Genomic DNA, 19,646 nt, shown 5'->3' on the forward strand with positions numbered 1-19,646 from the left:
GCAAACATCGCGGCCAGCTAAGCTTGCCACTGCTTGCGATCGTTCCTTGATGCTGAGAAATGTAACTGATTAACATTTTGGGGGATTGCCATTTCACAAGGTTATAAGCAACCTCAAGAAGCACGAAAAAAAAATGCTACTATGACACTGATGTCAATTTTCTTCATGTTGTTATACACATTTTGCATGAGATAGTTTTCAAGAACTTAAGTATTCTTGCGTATTCACAGTGGAAATATTTTTCAATTAACAACTGCACAGAAAAATCGGAGAGCATTTTAGTCTTCTTACACATTTATTTAAAGTTGGGGGAATCAAAGTAGGGAAGAAAGCTAGCACATTACAGGGTGATGCACATAACATCGCCCTTCGAAACTTGAAGTGCTTTGATCTTTCTCTTGCAGAACTTCTCTGTTTGTTTAGAGCATGGTTTAGAGATTTCGTAAAGAAGTGAAGCCGTGTGAGAACAAAAAACTTGATTATGTTGCTCGTCAGATCTTGCTTGTGTGCGTCGCACACTATACGGATGGTACGGTCTGCATTGAGTTAAGAAGTTCAACTATAGTGTCCCTTTCAGGGGCGTAGCCAAGGGGGGGGGGGGGGGGCGGGGGGTTCAAACCCCCCCCCCCCCGAAATTTTTCAGTTTTGCTTGCGTATATAGGCACGCACAGACCCCCCCCCCCCCTCCCCCGAAAAAAATTTCTGGCTACGCCCCTGGTCCCTTTAGAGCTTATTATAACTGAACCACGATGTGAATGTGTCCTCCAGTGCCTCCACAAATGAAAATAGTTTAGGTTACAGGTACAAAAGCCCTCCAACATCACAGAATGCTGCGAATGACGCAAGATCCTTATCTGCGTTCTCGAGGGATTTGAGCACCTGCTCAAAACAGTCCTGGCATTTAGTTGCCATAAGTTTCCTCCTTGCCACATAGCCGGCCAAATAGTACACCAGTCTTCCGTCACTGACTTGCACAGGATACACATGGTCAGAAAGGATAGTCGATGCCTGTAGTACACTTGAATCTTCGTCCAGGTTTCCAGTGTCCAGTAAATTGTCAACATGGATGGCCACTTCATCAGTTCCAACTAATGACGTAAGTGTGTCACCTGCACAGTTGCCCGTGTCTGGTGCTTTTACCAAATTGCAAAAGCTAAGGGAATTCACGGCAGCAAGGAACTGGGTCGATGTGGGATGATCATTGCACCCGGATAACTGACGAATCATCCCGAATAGCTTTTCGATTGGATCTCGGGGATTGGAACGGCAGCATTCTTTTCCAAAGGCTCGTCTGCTCTTGGTATATTACGCTGCCACTGCTGGAACAAATGGTCGTCTTCGGGACTCCGAACAATGAAAGCTTCTGCTTGCACGATTTGTACCCAGTTGAGCATCTGGGCACAAAACAGTGGCTCTGACGTCTGCTCATGGCACACACTCCGCAAAAGACATAACGTAAACACGACTAGGCTGTCCGACCAGCAAATGTAGCACGAAAGAACAGCGTAAACAGGCAAAAGAATCACGTCTAACCGGCGAGTTCCAGCATTGAACAACGTGCGCAGCCTGAGAGCCTGACGTGTATACGACAGCGCGCGCCACCTAGCGGAAACATCGCAAGGCGGCGTCACTACCTCCCATTGCAGCCGCTTGGCGGTGATCACACTTCTAGTATTCTAGCCACTGTACCGTGGGAGCCTCTCAAGATGGCGGAGAAAGGTAAGCTTACCTCCCTGAAAATGGAGCAAAAAAAGAAAGGATTGTCGCTGTCGCTTTCGTCCGGGCAGCCAAAGTACGTCTCTCGGTTACGGGATCGCGCCCATCGAAACGCTGCCGCTTAATTTTTTTATTTCGTTTCGCGTGCCGCCACTGTGTCGAAATCCGTGGTGGACGACCGCGCTGCGAATGTGCCAGAATATTGCCTTAACGTTTTCGCACTGGGCTGCGAAAAAAAAGGGCGCTGTCTGTGAACAATGACGCGACTACGACTCGGTCCTGCAGCGTTTGCGGGCGCGTTTAGCGTAAGACGCCGCGGCTTCACAGAGCGTACTAAGTGAACGTTGTTCCCCTGGCGAAGGCTTCCGAGATAGTTCTAAGAGAGCCCGCGGCATCTTTTTCACGCTGGGACAGGAAAACCGATCGCTCGCTCGTTTTGCTTCCGCACCGTCCCCAAATCACCGGCAATGCGCCTAAAATAAAGTGTTGCGGGCCTGTTTAGTTGGGGCGCGCGGTGTTGGGTTGTCGCATCGGCGGCGCGTATTGGCGACGTGACTTTTGCTGCGTTTGCGGGCCTCCCCTGTTCTTTTTTGTTGTTGTGGGGCGCTGCTCAAAGTGGCTGGGGAATGGAAAACATTGGATGACGAGGCATGATTTCTTTCTGTTCGTTGTCTGCGGGTTTACAGAGCAAGCTGGTGTTGTGAGCGTGACGCGCAGTGCGCCGGTAGCGAAAGATAGGGGCCCCGCTGCAACACAGATACGCAGCCAGAGCCTGCGCTGTGGCCTATTTTCTTGCTTTTGCGGCGGCGTTGACAGCAGTACGTACGTCGCAAGATCTTCTCTCCTCCTCCTACCCCTCCCCCTCGCTCTGTTCGCACGGTTAACTTTCTCGGGGCGTTCAAAAAAGCGCCACTCATTCCGTTGAGCAGTAACTTCATTATGGGATACGTACTGTCAAATCTACCGCGATGGGATAGGGGAATCTAGCATTGCGAGAACAGCGTTGACGAAGCGAGTACCGTTGTTTTGCACTGTTCTTTTGGCGCGGCCTTACGAGAATCAGACGAACGTCTCCTGTTTGAAACACGTGTGGGGGAAAAAAAATCTTTTGCTCCACGGTAGCGATCAGCGTTGGTAACCTGAGCCGAGTGTTTTCGAGGGTCGTTTCATGGAGCGTGGATTCAGATGATAGATATAAAAGAGCAGTCTGGCCAGCTTCTCAATTAACCCTGAGCATGTCTGTGTGATTTCCGGCCCCACGAGTTAACACTGACAACTTTTAGAGCTTACGTGTGGGTTTGACGCGTTACTTCCTAGCTACAAGAGTTCTTGACACTTGGGGCACGGAGCTGTTTGCCAATGTGCCTGAATCTAGGAAGTATTGTACCAATTAACTCCTCTTTCACTCCTTCTTTGGCATCGGAGATACAACAGGAAGGGCTTAGTTTGACTGTACTGCAGTGAACAGCATTTTTAATTGCACCCATTTCCTTTGCACGCAGTGTGCCCAGCTTAAATGACACATTTTTGACAAAGCACCTCCGGCATTACACTTCGTACGTGATTCATTGATTGCACATGCATGTTACTGTGTTGATACTACGCTATAAAAAGAATGCATAACTTGTCAGTTTTGAGAGCGCTTGTTAATGCTGATCAACATGATTCTTAACATGCTGTGCCTGGTTGCTCTGCAGCCACTGTAAATTCTATTTGCTGTGGTATGTTACCCGTCTAAAGTTGGCTTCCTGCTAAGCAGCGCACACTTCTCGTCTGTACACGGCAGCCAATCTTAACAGCGCTGAACGATTTGTTCGCAAAATGCCCGCCATCCCGCCGCCCCTTGCTCTCTATGAAAGCCCACAAAATCTTTGCACACTGCATTTTACATTCGAAAAATGTGAGCAACACTGTTTACCTGAAGCTCCTGACATTTCACTAAAATTACGAGTTTGACAAACTCATAACATAGGAGTTGTTATCAGGGGAGCCAGAATATAATGCATACATTTGGTATTGTACAGATGTTCCAGCTAATACAGCCGTACCAACTGTGAGTGGTCAGTGTATGCTGAATTGTACTTGCATAGGGTAGCAGGTAAAATAACATTGAGAAGTCTAAAGTAATCCCAAAAACACTAAAATGCAACAAATTATGTGGATTTTCTTGTTTGAAAGCCATGGCATCTGTAAGCACCAAACACAATGCACGGGGGCATATGAAGCAATGCATGTACTGATGTATGCAGCTTAAAAGTTGGTAAACGTTATATAGTATTGCTAAAATACTGAACCCGAAAATCGGGAAACTCTATTTGGCCATCTTAAAAGGCTATTCCATCATATGCATTCCCATAGAATGGCAAGTTAATTGGATGCTACTGCTTCACCATTTTTCGGAAAAATCTGGGTTGAACATGCAGAAAACAAAATAGACAAAATGCTTTCATGATATTCATGAACACTATTTGTTCACATATTTCTTGTCTATTTAAAAAAAATAAGAAAATGGTCCGCCACGACAAGTTCTTCAGCTTTCTAGAGACTGTAGGCTATCTTTGTGTGATTTGAGATAGCTGTGGACACAGAATATTGGCGAGAAGATCTAGCTACGGTAGTAAGGGACAACCAAGACGTCACATTGCAGTTCTTCTGTAAGCAATGTATTTCGTATCTGCTTAAAATGTATCTGTATATTGTCCTACAGGATGGACGCTTTTGCCACCGGGGGAGCAGTAATGGATGCCATTTTGTTTATTCATGCTTCGATAGCCTCACTTTCCACCCTGCTCGTTCTCGTGCTTGCTTTCGCATGCATTCTCAAACCTGTATGCTAGAGCACACATGCCAGAGATTGTCTGTTTTTCTCGCCATCTCCATCCTTCGTCGTCTATTAAACCTTGACTAGTGCATTGAGCTTATTTCTATTGGCTGACCTGCGCAGTTGGTAGTTATATGTTTATTTCCACTACGTTGTTAATGATGGCTGGGGCTTGGAGCAGAAGCTCCCGTAATCACAGCTTGACATTGGTATCGTAAACCCATCAACTGCATCAAACAGGCAGATTTGCTGCCTTTGGGTATAATGTCAGAATTTATCATCCATTGCCTGCCTGGTCATGAAGTATGCGTACTAAGTGTTGCCATCGGGCACAAAGAATGTTCCACATTTGCAGCCGTCGCCATAGTGCAGCTGGTAGTGCATAGCATGCATGATGCGGAGGTTGTGGGTTTGGCTCCCACCAGCGGCGAGTAGTTCTTTTATACACTCACAATCTCCTTTGTGTCATTTGCGGCACTTACATGAAAAGCTGCATGCATCGCCCTCTTTGCTTTCCTTGGTTCGTTCCCTGTTGGCTTCGTGCGGTTGTGTCTATACGCACCGAAAACTCGTCGTGACAGTGAAGTGAAGGCTACGGCGGCAGGGCTTCCGCGCAGTCACGTTGCTCCGCAAATAGTATGGTAGCTTGCGGCTGATTTCGGTTTTGCTCGCTCACATTGTTAATGTGTCTAGAAATTTATATACATGAAAAATCTGAATGAGAGAAACGTTTTGATTGTTCAGTGTACATCTTAATGTCATATTACGAGTATATTTTTCTTCAAGAACTAAACAGGATGCTTGCGGCCGCACACTGACCCGCTACATCATGGGCGCCATGTTTACTTTGGAAAGCGGGCGTGCTGAAAAGGTGGTGCTGTCTAAGAAATGGAAAGAAAAGGAAGGTGTTCTTGCAAAGTGGAACAATAACTGTATTTTACCTACGACTGCCCGCAACTATTTGAGTCTCATAATAAATAACACAGCATTTATTTCAGCAAGGCAAATGAGAAAATTATCAGGAAACTTAAGTACTACTTTTTGGCGCTGCAGCAGGCATGCGTTTCGGTTCTGTAGCTTCCACAGTACTGCCAAGAAAAGTTGTCGCCGAGTATAGTGGAAATGCCAAATCCCATCCTCGTTCGTACGCATATTTGTATTTTTGTGACACTCCAGTTGATGTACGTATCGCCTCGCTATTGTAGTGTGAGCTAGGCCGCTTGAGCGAGCTGCCGCAAGTTTCTCAAATGATTGTTGTTATAAGACGAGAACAAGTTCACTCTTGTTGTTTTAGATTTGTTAGACAATGTGGGCACCTGGGCCAGTTGCTTAATGTGGAGCTTACTCATGAAAAGGAAATTCACCGATGGATAAGGATGGGCTGGAGCGCATGCGGCAGACATTCCCAAATCATGCCAGGCAATTTTACCACTGTCCCCAAAATGGAAAATGCACAACCATTGCATTCTACCAGTTCTAACGTAGAGTGCAGAAACTTCGAGGATAACAAATTCACTCAAGGAATTACCATGCAGTGGCAATGGAATGAATGCCCCGCCACGGTGGTCTAGTGGTTATGGCGCTCGACTGCTGACCCAAAGGTCGCGGGATCGAATCCCGGCCGCGGCGGCTGCATTTTCGATGGAGGCGAAAATGTTTGAGGCCCGTGTACTTAGATTTAGGTGCACGTTAAAGAACCCCAGGTGGTCGAAATTTCCGGAGCCCTCCACTACGGCGTCTCTCATAATCATATCTTGGTTTTGGGACGTTAAACCCCAGATATTATTATTATTATTGCAATGGAATGAATAACGATAGGCGTATCTCTAGGAGATAGAAATACAGCAGAATGGATCAGGGAACAAACGAGTCGCTAATATCCTTGTCGACATAAAGAGAAGCTTGGACATGGGTAGGTCATGTAATGCATAGGGTACGTAACCGATGGTCAATTAGAACATTGGAATGGATACCAAGAGATTGGAAATGCGGTTGAAGCCGGCAGAGGGTTAGGTGGCTTGAGGAAATTAAAGGGGCCCTGCAACAAACACTTTTTCAGCATGGTCTGAAAACGCTGCCGATCGGTAGTCGAGGCTCCTGAGAACAAGTGGGCCAAACATTATAGCGCAGCACGGGTCCTGGAATTTGCAAATAATTCTCGAATTCAGCTAGAAATCGTTCCCTCTTCTCTCGGCAAATGATGCCACGAACCCTAACGACCCCACTGCAAACCCAGTGTCCACGTCCATTGGTTGATTTGAGCATCGTGAGCTTCATAGTTACTGCGGCTGCCACGGGATGCCGCCAAATGCCCGCACATGCTCTCGCGATCGCACTGAAAGTAAGCCACGCGTTTGATGAAAAAGAAAAAGTACCCAAGGTCAGGACACGCTCTGACAAAGGGATGCGTCTTCTTGCCCCCTTGTCGTCCCCCTCCCTGCGTATCTTTCACCGTGCTCGCAGGTACGAAAGGAGAGAGAAAGCGCTTGAAGTGTGCGACAAATTCCTCTAACTCTGCTCATACTTGACGGATTCTAAAAATTTTGGGGGCAATCGATTCGTGGGGCAATGAGCTCTTCTAATGAAGCCATTCGACAAGTACTTGGAAACGTGCTGCAGGGCCCCTTTAAGTTTGCAGGAACAAGACAGTCAGCTTATGCAGGACAGGGCTGGTCATTTGGAAAGGCCTTCATCCCGCAGTGGGCATAGAACAGGGTTGTGATGATGAGTAGGACGGAAAGTTTGGCACAAAAAGTGGTGTGTTCTCATTGTTCTTGCATCTGCTTGTTGGGATGAAATCGGTGAGTGGAGTAGGATCTGATCGAATTATTAGAGACCAGGAAAGTATGTACCATATAACGGGAGCTCAGTTAACTTAGAAAGATGTTTAGGGGTGCAGAACTGTATGTCATATGAGCTTGACATTGCTTTCAGAACGGTTAAGCATCAAATCCAATAATATCGAATCAAATCCCAATAAATCCCTGGCATCCATCTTGTCACTTCTGGACGGTACATACGATCAAAGTATTCAAATTCTTCTCTCTCGCTTTAGTTGTTGAAGCTGCTTCTTAAAGATAGCATTCTTAATTCAAAGCGGACATTGAAAATTATTTAAGACGCTGGAGTCTTATTTTTTATTTAAGATGCTGGAGAAACAAAAGATTCTTAGTGTTTGCACGGCCCATAGTGCTTCCTAAGGGGTCTCAGCAAGGCCAGCGGTCCTTTACAAAAAAGCATGAAAATTTCTGTTGCAATTAACAAGGGTTTTATTGCATTACCCAAAGTAAAAAACAGTTCCGTGTCAGTGATTTCCGTTTATCAAAGTGAATGGGGAAGCTGTGATGGTGGCCGCTCATGACACAGTTGTATGTAACTGAAGTTTTTTGATGGGATGTCTCGCTTTTCCCAGGTGGCAGTCCAGGCAACGGAGATGCTGGACTTGTCTCCAGTTCCTGCCTGTCGTCCGGAGGTAAGAGCTCCTTGGAGTTTCATAAGGGTGTGTCCATTATGGTGGGTACACTCCAACCTCGATATAACGATACACTCGAACCTCATTATAACAAAGTCACATCTGCCACGAAAATGACTTCGTTATATCCGAAAATTCGTTATAAACGTTTATTTTTAACACTGTATCTATGACAAGACTATTCTTCATTTACTTCGTTAAAACCAGTTATTCGTTATATCCGTGTTCGTTATATCGAGGTTTGAGTGTACAACGAACACGGATCTAACGAATTATCGGTCATAATGAAGTAAATGAAGAATAGTCTTGTCATAGATACAGTGTTACAAATATATGTTTACAGCGAACTTTTTGGTATAACAAACTTATTTTCGTGTGAGATGCGACTATTATATAATGAGGTTTGAGTTGTACTACCTGTGTTCTGGCGCAGTGGCTGTGGTGTTACACTGCCAGGCAAGAAGGGCACGGGTTTGATTCCCGGCCACAGCTGCAGTGTTTTAAAAGAGGCAAAATGCAACAGCAACCCTTTGATTAAATTTAGCTGTACGTTAAATGCCCCTGGTGGTCAAAATAAACCTGATGCTACTCACTACAGCATGCCTTGTGATCATAGCATTATTTTGGCATGTAAAACAGCAGAGGTTTTTACTTTGTGATGCTCATAGTACAGTCACTGTGTCGAACAAACAATGTCCTGTTGAAAACATTCATATTTTTTGGCTTGTCCCAGGAAAATTGCTGAGTGAGCATGCCAGATACGGTAGGTTACAATGAAAGATTGCAGTGCCCACCTAAATCTAATGAATGCTATTTCGTCAGAAAAAAAGATTCGTCCGAAAATTGCTGACATGGTTGCACTCTGGTATGAAACCAAGTTCAAAAGTGTGTTCGTAACTGCCTACGAGAGTGCTGTCCCCATGACCATCACAACACGGTGGCAGAACGAGTGTAAAGATGTCACGCTGCTTTCAGTGAGATTACGGGTGTGCTTTAATCAATGTGCTGTTGTACTTATTCAGCCTATGGCAACGAATTGAGTTGCGTGTTCTTGTCATTCTGAAGAATTACACGCATTGCAGGACAGACTAGCCATGTGGTTAGTCTAGGCATGGGTGAGTTTCCCAGTAACCAATGGCGTGGAGTCGTTTGATAAATATCAAAACTTGTTATGGACTGTACAAGGAGCAACACGTGATGGTCTTGCATAGGTAGCATTACAGTGCTGTTTGAGAGTGATGCCGATGAACTTGTAAGTAAATAAGGTTTCGTTACTTGTGCTAAATAGATTGGGCGTGTTAGATTTCTATTTTCTGCAGGACCTCTGACATTAGTTATGATGAATTCATAAAAGATGGTTGCGCATTTAATTTGAGGACATGTCATAATCATAGGGGAAAGTACTGCCAAATGAATCGGCAATATGTTTTGATGTTTGTTCTACCTCTCACTTAACTTGAACCTATCTTGTTGGACCCATCTTGGTCAAATTAAGTGGGAAGACGGGTTGTGGAGATTTTAGTTGACTTCTTATTTTTTTCATGCTGATTTCGAATGTGGAATAGTTTTTCTTGTTGATCAAAGGCATACACAAAGCTGCCTCTATAATGTGTCCGGAGCACGGTGTAAGATATATACTGTTTAGGTGTGGACACTTCTCGGCTTGCATGCAGAGCGCGTTCGACCAGATAAAGTAACAACGGCGCGCCTCTGTTGGTCCGGTGACCGCAGCGGGTGTCTAGCGGCGGGAAGACGCAACTTAAAGAGAGAAAATGCTTTCTGCACCGTTGCTATAGCAACCGACGCAGCCGGCGTCCGCTGCATGTCTTGTTTTTCGCTCGTGAAAAAGGCGGTATGCGTTTCTAACTTAGTTGCTGGCGTGCCGTAGCCACATTCACTGACTAGGAAATTCAGATTTCCTGCGAAGCGACAGTTGCTACGGGAACGCGTTTTTGTGTTGAAGTTGCATCATCCCGCCGGTAGGTATCCGCTGCCGTCAGCGGTCCGACGGGCTCTCGGCGTTGTTACTTTATCTGGTCGATCGCGTCTCGCGAGTGTCCTCACCTAAAGAGTATATATCTTACATCGTGGTCCGGAGACAGTTGAGACAGTAGTAGAAAAAAACCGTTTGGCAAAAAGTGAATATTATGAGATAGCTAAATACTATAATATGCAATAAGTTCAGTGCTGCAAACACTTTTGAAATCAAATCTAACTAGTCATTCCGCACTTAATCAAAATTCATTGTGCCATGACTACCAGAAAAAAAGCGCAATACACTCCAACCTTATTATAACAAAGTCACATCTGCCACGAAAATAACTTCGTTATATCCAAAAATTAGTTATAAACGATTACTTGTAACCTTGTGTATATGACAACACTATTCTTCACTTACTTCGTTATAACCGATAATTCGTTATATCCGTGTTTGTTATGTCGAGGTTTGAGTGTATCATATTTTAGGAATATATGTGCAGATAATTAAAATTTGGCCTTGTGCACTTTGTGGTGCACAGTTTGGGTTTTATGCTAAAGAAATAATTGCAGCTCTAGCTGTTCTAGATCAATAGATATCACTCTGACTAGCTAAATAAGTGACCCAGAAACATTTTGAATTTAGCCCTTGCTCGTTGCATAAATTCAAACTGCACATGAAATACCGATCTTGCAAGACTTAAATTAGGTTTTCCATGTGAAAGATGTGGGATCTATGATCGCGTGTTCTTATTATCGCCGGCTCTCAGAGCACACGGAAGACAGCAGACGCAGTCGGTTCAACGAACACATTCAAGTGTATTACACACTGCTTTTACATTCGGCGAGCTCGCCGGCCGAATCTTATTACAATCTAGTCACTCGCTAAAACAATTACACGCGGACAATGAATACTTGGATAACATAACACACACTCAACAATGTAACACATGAAATACACCATAACATACGACAAGCAATAACCGCGAATGCGGCGTGCGAGGACGCACGACTCACCGACGAGGGGCCCCGAGGGAAACGAGCCGCGGTATCGTCCCCCAGCGGAGACCCACCGCGGGAGCCGCCGTCCACGCCAGCCGCCCAAATCCCAAGAGACTTCCTTTTTTCCGCCCGGCGGCCGCGGCGGGCTCGCTCGCTTCTCTCCAGTGGCGCGGCCGTCGCTCACGCGCAAACCCCAACGCTCGCGAGCCCAGCGCCACTGCCGCCGACGGCCTATCCGCGAGGCGCGCGTGCGCCACTAGGCGCAGACAACTCCACAGGGGCCGACAGCACCCCCACATCCCCCCAACCTTAATTCAACACATATCCCGAAAAAAAAACTTGAAAACAAACATCCCCCCCAACCTTAATTCAACACATATCCCGAAAAAAAAAAAAAAACTTGAAAACAAACAGCTACACAAGCTCTACGAAAAACAACACATGTGGCGTAAATGTCCCTAAAGAATGTCCGTGCACCGCGACACAGCCGCTGGTCGACACCGCTGCACTGGCTCGACGGCTTGGCCTCAGTCCCGGAACCGCAAAGGCGACGTGACCGTCGGCGCGAGAGAGTGTCGCTCGCACCGACACGTCCTCTGGTTGTGGGCAACACTCACGAGGGCTCCAGCTTGAAGGCAGCTGCGCAGGTCACAGGCATGTCCATTGCCCAAGATGTCTCGACCGCATTCCTGGCCAGCGGCGAAGACGACGTGCAGGGGACAGCCAGCCGCGGGTTACGTCAATCCCGCTGCGTACATTCAAAACACTCGACAGAACGATGCCGCAGGACAAAGGGAAGGGAGCCACGGGCGCAGCGCCCACGTAGCAACGGCTAGCAATGATATCGGCGGTGGCAGACGACAAATTTAAGTGAGCCAATGTTGCTTTTCTTAATTTGTGCAACACCTCATCGCCACGATCCAACGGGTTGTGTCCCCCCGCGCGACAGGCGGCTCCGCAGAGCCTTAGGCCTAACGAGTCGCTCTACAACAACTGGCATCCAAACGAGCACCCCGCACAGGCGCAGAGGAGGCAGCCGCGAGGAGACATCAGCTCTGTGAGGTGGCCCTACGCGCTCGCTGCACACAGCAGCTTACCGAGCGATCGGCGCCCATCGTCCTGGACGATGTCACGACGCCCCGGCGTCGAGCCGCAATACCAGCAGCAACGACACCCGTGGCCCCTGGCCACCCGGCTACAGAAGCCGCGACTCCCAGAGTCAAAGAGACAGAAGAAACTACAGTGGAACTTCGATTATACGACTTTCAGGGGACCGCGCAAAATCGTCGTATAATCCGGGCGTCGTATAATCGAAAAACCGAGAATATAGGCAGTGACGGTCATTGTTGCCCCACAACAGCGGGCACATAATGCCTAAGAAAGTCCGCGGCACAAACCTATGCTGCTCCGAGGAACGTAGATTAAATTAATTGAAAAAATGACAACCACACATTTTATCGGAGGTGTGAACGAACCTTTATTTCTCACCTTTTAAAAAAATCTGTGATTTTCTTCTGAGAGTTTGCCCAGCCACGACGCATCAGCTTTCTTTCGATAGCTGCAACATCTGGCAGCAAGTCGCCGATCTCGTCGCGTGCGCAAGCAAACCGCCGAATGTGGTCGACGTAGCACAACACGTCCGCGTAAGTCGGAACGGGCGCGCTAGCTTCTGCAGCGTCGTCCATCTCTTCCTCGTTGGAAGTTTCCGCAGCGGCGGGACGCACAGTTTTGATAATGTCATCCAGCGACACTTCACTGCACACTGCAACGTCGTCGTCCGCACCAACATAGTCCGCGAAAGATCCAGGCAGCTCCAGGCTGCCGAATTCTGGTTCGTCGTCAACAGGCACTGCAGCTTCACTGGTAGAACAAGCACCACTTCTATTAAAGCCGCAGTGCCTGAAGGAGTTGACGATGGTTTCTGGCGTGACTGCGTCCCATGCACTAGCAATGCAGTGCATTGCATCAAGCACAGAAAGCTTCTTATCCAACTGCTTGCGTTCCATGCCCGCCAGCCGACGCTGCACCAGAAACTTCCGATATTTCTGTTTCATGCACTTGATGACGCCAGCGTCAAGTGGCTGCAGCTGGCTAGTGCAATTGGGGGGCAGAAATACAACTTTCACCTTTCTCAAATGCGACATATCTGATGGATGGCATGGCGCATTGTCAAGCAGAAGAAGAATCTTTCTGTTCTTAGCCCCCATTTTGGAGTCCAGCTGCTGCAGATATGTAGAAAACATAGCAGCCGTCATCCAGGCTTTCCGGTTGAACGTGTACTGGCACGGCAGCCTTTTCGAATTCTTGAAGCATCGCGGCTTCTCAAACTTGCCGATCACGAGGGCAGGAAGCTTTTCAGAGCCGTCTTCATTAGCGCAAAGCAATACGGTAAGACGCTCTTTGCTTCGCTTACCCCCGTGACAGCTCTATCCTTTGAATGCCAATGTCTGCTCTGGCTGCATATTATAAAATAATCCAGTTTCGTCCGCGTTGAACACGTCGGACGGCTTGTATTCCCGTATCAATTCCGGCAGCAATGCAGTCCACTTTTCTACAGTGTCGGAGCTGACTGACGCGCTCTCTCCACAGCAGCGGCTGTACACAACTCCACTGCGTTTTTTAAAGCGATCCAACCAGCCATTGGAGGCTTTAAAGTCGTCAATGCCGCAGCGCAATGCAACTGTCTCAGCCTTCTTCAAAATTGCGCCATCCACAGCAATTCCTGAACTGCGGGCCTGACGCAACCACTCAACGAGGGCCTTCTCCATGGCAGCCTATTTGCCATCTTTCGTGGCCTTCCTGTTCAGGCCGAACTTTGCCGCATTTAGTAGGATGCTGTCCTTCTTCGCGAGGATCGTTTTCAGCGACGACTCGGGAATGTTCAGGTCGCGGGCAATGCTGGCCTTTGTTGCTCCGTTCCGCTTCTCCGTCTCCTCGATTATGCGAAGCTTTTCTCCGAGCGTCAGCGGTTTTCGGTTCCGCGACATTGCGAGACGCAGCACTCGCAACCAAGAATTCGAAAGCTTCCTCGCACACCAATGTCTGAACACAGAAAATTTTGCACGTGGACACAGAAGCTGCGGCGCAGCACAACCAACCAATGAGGCAAACACGTGAAGGAATGGCTGAATGGCAGCACGGCAGTAGGCCTATTCGATTTGCAAGCTTCGACCAATCGCGAGCGGCTAAAACGCCCCAGCCCTCTGGTAGCTAGACAACGGCGAGTTCCGGTTCCTGCGGCTGTCGCAAACGTTGGCTCAACAATCGCCGTTCAACATATCCGGTATAACGACACGAAATCTAGTGAAAGTTATCGCATACTAGAAAGCGAGCTCGAAATTATCTGCCATGTTATCTGCTCACAACGGTCACTACAAAACCGCCCAAAAGAAGAGAGAGAAAAAGAAAGGCGACAACGGAAGTGCGCAGTGCAATGCGACAAAACGAATGCGCTCCGGCTGGCTCCGGCCAACGTTGGCTCTGGCTAGCTATGGCCGACCGCGTGTCGAAAAATTGAAGAGGCCCTGTGGTGGCAGAGCGGATACGAACTCGGTTCCTCGGTTTCCCGACTTTTTTCGCCTGGCCGCAGTGTGTTTGCGTGCCAGCCCGCGTCATCGTAGGTCTTTATTTTCTCGGACAGTCCAGCGAAGCGTCGTACGAGGCGGGGCCGGCGTAAAATTGCGTCGTACAATTGAGGTTTTTAATACATTATTTCTATGGGGGTTTTGCCGGGACCAAGCCAATTCGTCGTAAAACGCGGGTCGTCGCAGGACTGGGGGACGTATAATCGAAGTTCCACTGTATTTACAGAAACCCGGACCACCTACGAGGCTTCCGTATTCGCTCGCCTCGGGCTTGCCTACAATCCACGTACTCTATGCCTCGCTTTCCCATGATGCGGACCACATGGCTCGTACCGAAAACTCAACGACGTTTTTTTTTTAAAAATAAAATGAACTTCCGTACAGAAAAGAAAGAAAAAGAACTCTTAGTGTGCCGACGTGTTCAAACATGCCACAACAACCAATCTCCCCACTTGCAAACAGCAAAAAAAAAAAAGAAAAAACACCAGTGGGCCGACAAGTTCAAACATGCCACAACAACCGATCTCCTCGCTCTCAAGAAAGCACGCCGCCATTTTGCGATGACAATCCCCCCTAGGCCTACTCTAACCCGGCTCACACAAAGGATGCCCCGAACCCACGAAAACTGTCGTCCGATGCCCCAAGAGCCTCCACGTTGGGCAGCCAGTGTGGGATCTAAGATCGCGTGTTGTTATTTTCGTCGGCTCTCAGAGCACACGGAAGACAGCAGACGCGGTCGGTTCAATGAACACATTCAAGTTTATTACACACTGCTTTTACATTCGGCGAGCTCGCCGGCCGAATCTTATTACAATCTAGTCACTCGCTAAAACAATTACACGCGGACAATGAATACTTGGATAACATAACACACACTCAACAACGTAACACATGAAATACACCATAACATACGACAAGCAATAACCGCGAATGCGGCGTGCGAGGACGCACGACTCACCGACGAGGGGCCCCGAGGGAAACGAGCCGCGGTATCGTCCCCCAGCGGGGACCCACCGCGGGAGCCGCCGTCCACGCCAGCCGCCCAAATCCCAAGAGACTTCCTTTTTTCCGCCCGGCGGCCGCGGCGGGCTCGCTCGCTTCTCTCCAGTGGCGCGGCCGTCGCTCACGCGCAAACCCCAACGCTCGCGAGCCCAGCGCCACTGCCGCCGACGGCCTATCCGCGAGGCGCGCGTGCGCCACTAGGCACAGACAACTCCACAGGGGCCGACAGCACCCCCACAAAGAATAGCTGTAGATTTCAATAATGTAAAAACAAAAAAGAACATTTTTGTCTTTTATTTCTGCAACCCTTAATGAGCTGGATTGTATAGTGCGTGGTTAAACTCATAGAAAGGGGGCATGTGTGACACATGAATGTTGTGTTTTGGGATCCAAATTACTGTCATGCCGGGTACCTTACTAGCCAGCACTTTTACAGCAATAAAGCATTATTTGGAAACACAAAAACGAAAACAGTTTTCCAGACTTCTCTGAATCGTGGTCGTGGAACCGCATCTCTAAAATGTGACTTTTCTTTACGTCTACCTCTTCTTACTTACCATGGCCTTTCGTCACCTGACCGTGCAACAGCGGGCATGCTGGGACTGTCTCGGATCCAGCAAAATCCATTTGCCATCAAGACCACCACGCCAACAAGGAGCGTAGCAGACAGTACAGAAAACAAAGGTAAGCGAGAAAGAGAGAGCTCACTTGTCTTTTTTATTGCGAGGTAATGGAGACACAACCTGCAGCTTGTACTATCCAGGAAATGAAACGAAACAATTGGGAAGCATTGCAGTTCTGCAAAGTGCACTTAATCGGTCATACAAAAAAATTGCGTAACAATTCACCACTCTGAAATATGCCACTCGATTTGTAAGCAGCACTTTTGCAAAGCCCCTGTAGGCATAACAAAATCTTATTTTTTTTAGGTTGCGGCTAATTCATCTGGAGTTGAATAAAAATTTATGTAGAACTATTCATTGCAATGAGGCACTCTGCTAATCAGGCGAATAAGTTTTACGGAAGCCCTGGAAACTGCTGTTTATTTGTGAGCAGGACATCTTTGAAACCCACGTAAACATCACAATAATTTCACTTAAGCTGTAAATTTAAAAAGGAAATGCGGTTTGTCAGCTTGAGATGCACTGACAGATACTGTTTTTGGAACTGTGATGTCTGCTTTGGGTGCAGAGCTTTGGAAATATGAATTTGTAAATTTCTGGTTTGTACATCGCCTTGGTTCTAAGGTGAAACTTTCTGAAAGGCACCAGAATTATTCAAAATGGACCAGCAGTTATTTCACGAGAGCATGTGTGCATTTGACGTGGCTTCGAAGAAAGAAGTTGGGAGTTTTCTTGAACCAGTTGTGTGCAACTTTCTGCGTCCCTGGTTTGTTCCTCCATAATACGCATTTGAGTCAAAACCAACTAGCCCAAATTTCAGCTTTAATTGAACCAAAGCTTTTTCTTAAAAATAAGGGGCGGTATTTTTTGCATTCGCTCTGCATCGACTGAACAGTTGTTACATCTGTTGTCTTTTTTTCTGCGCGCAGAATCGAAGCCCATTGTCGCTCCACCCACCTTAGTTCTCGGCGCAGGTGAGTAGCAAAACAAAAAGGAGGGGGGGGGGGGCTGAAAGGCCAACTCTGGCGATTTTTTGGCCATGTCAAAGTAATGGTGCTTTTATGTTCCTGAGACACTCCAGTCACGGGCCCGATAGTAGAAATACTCGGCAAATTGGAAAATAATTTTAAATGAGCAAAAGAGTGCGAAACCGAAACCCAACCTAGCATACTGTCTTTGCGTGACGTATAAGTCGGGAAATACCAGAAATCATGAAAGGCATGCCGGCGCGTAGTATGAACGCTGCGAAAGCGGCAAAGACCAGACGCTCAGGGAAAAGGAGACTCCACTGGAAATATATCTTGTGTGTGACTGACCGTGCCACGTGCACAAGCTCCTCGGAGCTGTCGGAAAATGACAGCTGCGATTCCGACGCATTTGGAGGCCAGCTAAGACTGCCATGCCATTCCTCTTCGATGAAGTGGAACGCACTTGTTTAGTTCTTTGCTTGCCTAGTTGCGCATTCCAACGCTAGATGGCGCCACCTGTCCAGACAACTCAAGTTTGTGGGGCCGCGATCGGGTAAAATGCTATTGCTGAGAAGTTTGTGGACTAACTAAAGCTTTTTAATATTGCTGTGAGAAGAGTGCATAAGTTTGGCAATAGCGGCGTTCAACATCGCGTTTGGTAGGGCTGAAGGAATTGAATATGAGCCAAGTACGAGCCACCTTTCGCACCAACGTTACTAGATTAGGCTACGTTGTTTCGCACGACGCGCAGCTCACCATATACCGATAGGGCCGGTCACGGGGCACTCTGTACAGTCAACTGCCGATTTTTCGGACTCTCTAGGGACCGCGAAATCATCCGAAAAGTCGGGCAGTGCGAAAAAACAAATTCATGCTCTTTTATTCTGCTCAAGTGGTCAAATCGCCACAGCCACGTCCGAAATAGCTTTAATGCCTCCCAGTACAATTATCAGGCATTTTGGTGTGCGCCCAGGCTCTCGCAAATACATTCGGTACCTGCCGCGAACCCCGCTTAACTACGTACGTGCAAACCGCCACTTTTGCATTTCGTGATGAGCGCCGCTGATAACAGCAAAGCGCCGAATAGATTACGGCTATCTCACATGAAGCGTTTGTAAACGATGACTCGGAACACAAAGACTGTGGCGGCGATGCCCACACACATCGCCGAATCGCCGCCGATACGCAGCATATTTGCTAGGGGTGTGCGAATATCAAATTTTTCGAATACGAATCGAATACGAATATCCACCTTCGAATATCAGTATCAAAGGAAAAATGCCTCCACAGTAACAATATTTTATTTAACATGTAGCTATTTGAAAAAAAAAAACAAAAAAACATTAACAGCCTGACTGGCAACACAACATACACTGCTATCTCCAGAACACAATATCCAGGCTAGCACAATGCACATCACAACACAAGCAAATATCACGGCACAATGAAAGTAATGACTGCATGTTATCATGAAGAAATATGAGTTGCTCCACATGATCAGGCAGCAGGCGCTCCCTTGTAACAGAGACAACCCCCCCCCCCCCTGCCACTGAAAAGGCAAAAGGCACGCTCGCTTGGAACAGAAGTGGCTGGTATAGGGAGTTACATGGGGCAAAGCTCTGCCATACTGGGGTTCTGAAGGTGCCTATAGTCCGCCACCAGTCACGTGGGTCACTGTCTTTCTTCAGAAGTGGTCCCGCATAGTGAACGAGTGGTAGTGCGGCACGTTACGGCTGCATAATATTGAAATTGTATGGTTACATGATCGCCAACAGCGCTGCACGTCGGAGATGCACTAGCAATAAATCATACGTATTGGGGCGCTCGTCGCAGGCAGATATCGTGCCTCCGTGTACTTACGATGTTTATCGCTCCTCTCGGCAACGTTTTTAGCGATACGAACGCAGCAAAAATGTGGAAGACGAGTTATTTTATGCATAATAATCGAATCACATATTCGAATTTTTCGATTATTCGAAGTTATCGAATATTCGAAACTTTTCGAATATACGTTTTTCGAATCGAATACAAATATTTCGAATGTAATATTCGACGAATATTTGAAACTTTCGAATATTCGCACACCCCTAATATTTGCTGCCGTGTCAAGCCAATCGTTTCTAGTTGTGTGCAGCACATCGCCAACTAAGCTGACGCCGTCACTTTACTGTTGCTGTATCGTACGCACGCATTTATCATGAAAGGGTTCGTGATGCGCACTTAGTTCCTGACCTCACACGGGCGCGGCAATGGCGAGCTGGTTTCGTCCGCGAAGGCAACGCGTCTATGCGGCACACTTAGCGGTCTCGCACAGAAGCGGCAGGAATGGCGGCACGGCGCATTTGGGTTCTCGCCTATTAAATGCGTGCAGTACGCATGCAACTGCGCTAGGCCATGTGCACTACCGAGCAGTTAACTGAAGATTCTTATCGTAAGGGTTGTCAGCGGTAAATCCGTACGGGTTGTCACCGATAAAGCCGC

General features: G+C 47.5%; 1 protein-coding gene across 2 annotated transcripts in view; it reads left to right on the plus strand.

Annotated features, from left to right (window-relative positions):
• Window positions 1-1,680: 1,680 nt before the first annotated feature.
• The window catches only part of LOC119405256 (ran-binding protein 3), a 55,704-nt gene continuing 37,738 nt past the window's right edge, over window positions 1,681-19,646 (plus strand). For both annotated transcript variants that reach the window (XM_037672068.2, XM_037672070.2), the window contains exons 1-4: window positions 1,681-1,719; window positions 7,950-8,009; window positions 16,163-16,258; window positions 17,127-17,171. In XM_037672068.2, the coding sequence (XP_037527996.1) occupies window positions 1,707-1,719; window positions 7,950-8,009; window positions 16,163-16,258; window positions 17,127-17,171 (214 nt within the window). In that variant the 5' untranslated portion in view covers window positions 1,681-1,706. The remainder of the gene's footprint in view (window positions 1,720-7,949; window positions 8,010-16,162; window positions 16,259-17,126; window positions 17,172-19,646) is intronic.

Source organism: Rhipicephalus sanguineus, chromosome 9 (genome assembly GCF_013339695.2).
Source record: "Rhipicephalus sanguineus isolate Rsan-2018 chromosome 9, BIME_Rsan_1.4, whole genome shotgun sequence".
Taxonomy (NCBI): Eukaryota; Metazoa; Arthropoda; class Arachnida; order Ixodida; family Ixodidae; genus Rhipicephalus; species Rhipicephalus sanguineus.